Below are 6,256 nucleotides of genomic sequence, written 5' to 3'. Positions count from 1 at the left end.
TCTTTCCCTTGAGTTAAATGTCCTCTCTTCTTGTCACTACCTCTCCAAAGTCTAACTCTTTCACAAGGCCCAACCTAACTCCTACCTAAGTCTGGCCCATATTCATCTCTACTTTTCCTGTTACACCTGGCAAACTGTTTCACTTAGCACTTCTTTCTATATGGTCTCTGAGTTACTCTTAAGTTTTATCAGTATAAATATTATCTCACTAATTAAGCTACTAGTTCACTGACAGCAGGGACAGTGTCTTTTGAAGGGTACAGGTCAGTTAGTCTGTAGAATGCCTTTCAGTTTGGTTTGGCTAATGTTTTCTCATATTACAGAGAGTTAGGGATTCTTCCAAAGAATATCAAAAAGGTGATGTGCCTTCCCATCACATCATATCAGGGAAGACATGATTATCCAAATGATTTATCTGCTTATGTTAAGCTTGATCACTTTGTGAAATAGTCTGTTTCTCCACTATAAAGTTAGTATTTTCCCCTTTACAGACTCTCTTCTTTAGAAACAAATCATTAAATCCAGCCTACACTTAAAAGGACAAAAGTCAAGTTCCACCTCCTAGAGAGAGAAGTATCAAAGAATTTACGGTCATAAGCCAAAACCACCTCAACAATTCATTAATAAATATTATGGGAACGATGCTTTAAAGCTATGCAAATATCCAGTTTTACATTAGGGTCTCACCTATTTTTTTTTAAGATTTATTTATTTCAGTGAGAGATAGAGAATGCAAGCAGGGGGAAGGAGAGAGAGAGAATCCTCAAGCCGACTCTCCTGTGAGCACTGAGTCCCATATGGGGCTTGATCCCAAGACCCTGAGGTCATGACCTGAGCTGAAACCAAGAGCAGGATGCTCAACCAAATGAGCCACCCAACCACCCCTCACCTATTTATTTTAACACTGATTAGGAGATCTTGCCTACAGCAATTATTACTGTTGTGTTCTAATGGCGATTTGGGACGCTGTCATTTATTTATTTGATATTCTGCCATTCTTTGTCTAGCATGAAACTAAACAGAGTAGGTAATCAATAAATACTTGTAAATGTAACTGAATTTCAAGAAACCTTTATAAAACCTTTATTTTAAATAAAATGAGATAATAAAAGGTGGGTAAGTTCAAGGCAAATATGTTTTTTGGTACTTGTGCTGTTGTCATGTCTTACGTCTTGATTGATAGCATGGAAATAGAAAAAAAATTAACTACCTCACCTCTACTAAAACTGGGAAAACTTCCTGGAGAAAGGCGAACAATAATAATAGTTGTAGAGTGCCTTAGAGTTTATAAAGTGCACTCACATTCATCATTTAGAATTTCAGAAGCTCACTGAAGAGAAAATCTTCAAGACAAGGGAGATAAAAAAAAAAACTGTTGAAGTTTGTGAAAAAGCACTATTAAATTGGGAATTAGAAAATTAGGCACAGAAACTAAATAAGGCTAACAAGGAAAAGCAAAAGTAAAGGCAAAGAAGAAACAAATACAATATAAAATTAGTAATGGGTCTAGTGCAGGGCTTTGAACTAGGTGATAAATTTGATTTAAATGCATAGCGTGAAACCAAGATGACTTAGACTACATAAGATAAAGAGTACACAGTTAAAATATTGAAAATGTCATTAAAATAAGCATTAAGAATGAACTTATAAGACTATGCACTTAAGGTGAAAAATGAATAGAATCTTCACATACAAATTCACTCATTTCTTCATTAGTCATCTCCATTTTCCCAGAGCTTTAACAGTGTTCTTAAGCCAATATAGATCCAAAAATATTTGCTGAACCTCTATTAATGCTAGACATTTTAGAATATATACTAACTAGATATGGTCCCTTCTTATGAAAAATTTGCTTTCTATAAAGGTAAAACATTTAATGGAAAGGAAAACTTTTCATATACATGTTAAAAGTTAAAAGCAAAATAAGGCAGACAGAGCCAAAAAAAAAACAAAAACAACAACAAAAAACCCAACATAAAGAGTAAAAGCTACAACAGTCCAGAGAAAGAAGAGATCACTGTGCAATGATATGCTTGGGAAATGCCTTGAGAAAATAAGGGGGATTTGCCATGGGCCTTCAGGAATTGGGTAGCGGGTAAGATTTGAACAGAGCCAAGAGAAAGGCATTCAGAGCAGAGATAATGTGGCTGAACAAAAGTATGGGGTTGAGATAATGAAGATGCTTTACGGAGAGTGAAAATCAAGTAGGACCATAATAAAAAGTATATAAAAACACAGGATACAAAATTGTAAGCCGAGACTGAAATGTGAAAGGCTTTGAATGCCAAGTTGAGGAACTTCAACATTTTCTGGGCAAAAGAATAATATAATGAATATGATATTTTAGAAATATCAAGCTGGCTTTTGACATGCATAATAAATGGTGTACAAAAGGTAAGGCAAATGGTAAGATTCCAAGGTATGAAGAACAATCCTATTTTTATACCTTCCATCACCATCATGTTTGTATGAAATTCAAGCTGCCTAAGCATAGAGTTGAATAGATTAACTGTATTAAGAGTAACCAGAGACTCTCCCAAAGTGATACATAAACAGCAGTTTTAGAAAGTTAAGAGAAAATGCAATTGCGCTAAAGCTTAAAAAGTATGTGGAAAATAGAAGCTACATGCTTTGTTAATTGCACTATTCATTCAGGGGGAAACAACAAATCACATCAAAATAACAGTAAGAATTAACTGTAAAAGTGTGTTTTACCTAAACTGGAATTACTCGTTCATTTCATTGTTAGCATATAACAAAAGTAAAGATCAGTCTCTTCTCTCATTACCACAAAAAAAGTAAGCCATCCTAAGTTCTCCACCTCCATTCCTTAAAGACAATTCTCCCTACATTCCCTTAATCCTGTCAAACAATTTTCTAATTCTATCTCCTTTCTTCTGTATAAACTTCTGTCTCATTAAATCTTATTCACTCTTAATCCCACTTCAAAATATTAAATGTTACAAAATTTCTGGAATTGCTCTTAATAAATGTAAGATCCTTAGCCTTTATATAGTGTGTTGTAACTGACAAAATATTTTACACATATTACTTTTTAAAAGCCTCACAGAAGCAATGCACAGCAGGTATTATCACCATCCATATGCTATAGAGAAGCAGAAAGCCCAGGGCCACACAATCCTAAGTGATAGAGCAAGGCCTGCAATACGGGCCTTCTAAGTCCAAATTCCATATTCCCTTCACTATAGCATTCAATTTCATAATGTGCCAATAGGTGTATCTTATTACTCAAAATGTATGTTATTACTCTGTATTATGTTTAAGTCAATACATCTTGTTTTTAATAAGGTGCTTATGCCCAAGTGCCTATTACAGGGCCATTTACTAAGAAGACCTAATTATGTTTAAAGATGTTCATCATGATGATGATAATTATCACTGGATGAAAAGTGACAACTGAAGTATAATGTTTGCAAAATTGCTAAGACTACCAAAAATATTTTTGCCTTAAATTCTGTAATGCAACATGCAACAACAAAGACAATACGGGTGATTTAAGGATAAGTGAGCATCAAAGGGCAGAAATAGGGCATTCCTACTCTCTTTAACTCTGCTAAGGTCTCAAATACTGATATAGTTCAGAGCATCTCATTACCAGGGAGACATAAATCAAAAGGAGATCAGCTAGGAGCAATAAAACAGATTAGTGACTGGAAATACAGACTTTAAAGAAAGTTTTAAAAGAATTAAATCCAGGTAGTCTAGATTAAAAAAAACATCTATAAGGAAATCTTTTTTTGAAGCTGCCACTCATACCAAAGACAGAAATTATTTTGAAGACAGATGTCTAAAAAAATGCTAAAAAAGACATAATCATAAATGTTTGGAGAATATTTATAAAAGGAAAATTCAGGATAAATATCCTGGCAAAAACCTATGGGACAGAAGAACTCTCTCCCCCAAGTGTGGTAAAAACTACATTCCTAGAGATATTTAATACCAGGTTGGACAAAACAAGAAAGGATTCCATATGGAATGATCCTGTACTGGCCCCTGAAGTGGTGGGAGGATTGAAGATGACCTCTTAGATCTTTTCCATTTCTGATTTTTTTTTAATTCTACGAAGTTTTATGGGGCAAAGCCTTCTGCCAATTTCCCTTCTCCCCATGATGCCCACTTTCTCTTTTCACAAAGGGAAACAAATTGTATCCTTCATTTTAAGCGGATCTCATGTTCTCAATGAATTAGTAATATAATCCTAGGTTCAAGTTTGGGAGAAAAAGTCCAATTCCTGTAATTTATAATGGTCCTTCCCCCCTCCCCCAGTGGTTCTTGGGGCTCTTATATGTTTTTTCACAAGCCAAAGAAGTAGTAGTTGACATGAATTCAAAGAAAAGCCGTTTCATCAGGAAAACCATTAATATTCTCCCTTCTCATGTCTGATCACAGAGCTGACAGTGACCCTAGGAGCTATAAGGCCCTGGGTCAAATTACCATCAGAGCTGCTGTTCAGGATTATCTTTTACCTTTCAGCATTTTATGCTGAGTGACAGCAAGATCTATTGCAATCCACATTTTTATGGCAATGACATTTACCTTTGAAAAGATGTAGCTTTACACTCCTATACACTTTGGCAAATGTTGTAAGAGTAAGTCCTATTCAGGCTTTAAACTCAAGAAGCCTCAGCCTTGCTCTCTTTCTCCACTCTGGCACTTACAATAAAAAATTTCCCCCAGCCACCCTTGAGATAGATCCCAGTATCTCTCCAGAATCCCCATTCAGTGAAACTCCAGAATATGCATACAATGGCATTTCCTCCTTTTGCTGATTTACAAGGACAAGATGTAACAAAATCCAGGGAGCTCTAAGAACCTGTCCTTGAGCTCTTCAAAAATAAAACCGAGGCTCACTTATGAAAAGGGACAGCAGGGCAGAGATAACCCTCCAAGAACGGACACCAATGCCTCTTTCATACAATCTAAACAGCCTCAGTAGCTGAGTACCCACCAATTCCCATCTTGACTACTTGAAAGAAATATGCCCCCTACCCACAAAGAAAATTCATATATATTAACACTACGCCCTCTAAACAAAACTTTTAAACACCATTTTCATTTTTTCCTAGTAAAAATGAGACTATTCGAACCTAAAAAGACTGACCTCTCACGCTTGAATATGGTTTGGAGTTTTCAAAGACCTTCCAACACTTAACTCACTTGATCCTGGCAAGAAAGAAGGCTGGCATTCATAATCCCATTTTAAAACAGGAAGAAAAAAAAGGCTCTAAGATTAGGCAGTCTGAAGGAGAACCCACCGGAAGATATTCAAACCTTCCCCAACAAAAAGGTCCAATCTAAAACGGATTATCCAGAAAACTTATAGAGTGGGATTCAAAAGAGGCTGTATCACCTATACCCTCATCTCAGGAAAGCAAGAAATAAGAAAAACAAAAAGGCACTTTTTTCTAGAATTTTAGGAATGAAACGTGACCCTGACCCATTAGTAGCCTATGAACCTGTCTGAATTTTCTCAGAAACCCACTACGTCTTCTCCCCCACAGGACTGGCCTGCCAGTTGTTCTGGCTACCAGTTCTCGGCCTCCGGAGCTCAGACGCCCAGCGGAAGTCCGGCAGCAGGGCCCAGGACAACCTGGCGACCCCCTCCGCGTAATCACGTCAGGAGTCCCATACTCTGATGTCCCCTAACCCTCCGCTACCAGCTTTTCAGAGGAGCTTCTACCAAGCTCTCCTCCAAGTCTGCTACTATCCCTACCCCACCCCACATACACAGAGAGCGCTCGCTCCTATTCCGCCAACTTCCCTCACCCCGCTAGACTAGAAGCAAGTTTCTCACCATCCTCATAGTTTTTGAGATAGTAATCCGGACCGGGGCCCCCGCGGCTTTTCGCCGGGTTCCTCAGGTTCTGGAACTGCAGGAAGTCGGTCCTTTTGCCCCCGAAGCGAAGAAAGGCGGGCGAAAGTCCCCGAGCCAGGGTCACCAGACGCTTGGAGCTGCAGGGATAGAGAAAGAGAGAGGAAAGGATCGGGGGGGAAGCGAGAGGCGCGGGGCACCGACCAAGGCCGTCTTCCCACTCTCTGCGAGCGACCTGGCGGAGGCTACGGGCTGTGTCCACCCCAGCCCGCTATCCGCGCGGGCCCGGCTGCCAGGCTACGCCTCCTGCACCCAGGCGGCTGCGGCCCCCTCCCTCAGACAGCCCGACGCTGCTCGCCAAAGGTACTTCTTTCCAAACGGTTAGTCTGCTTGTTAACACAGTGCGGGGGGGCGGGGGGGGGG

The 6,256-nt window shown here is 39.0% G+C and overlaps 1 protein-coding gene across 1 annotated transcript in view; it reads right to left on the bottom strand.

Moving 5' to 3' along the window:
* Positions 1-6,256, bottom strand: part of HPSE2 (heparanase 2 (inactive)) — a 634,212-nt gene that overhangs the window by 624,949 nt on the left and 3,007 nt on the right. The window contains exon 2 of the mRNA XM_008704932.1: positions 5,816-5,973. Coding sequence (XP_008703154.1) covers positions 5,816-5,973 — 158 coding nt within the window. The remainder of the gene's footprint in view (positions 1-5,815; positions 5,974-6,256) is intronic.

The sequence above is a fragment of the Ursus maritimus genome, unplaced genomic scaffold (assembly GCF_017311325.1).
Source record: "Ursus maritimus isolate PB19 unplaced genomic scaffold, ASM1731132v1 scaffold_7, whole genome shotgun sequence".
NCBI classification, from domain to species: Eukaryota; Metazoa; Chordata; class Mammalia; order Carnivora; family Ursidae; genus Ursus; species Ursus maritimus.
This window is presented reverse-complemented; position numbering and strand designations above follow the sequence as displayed.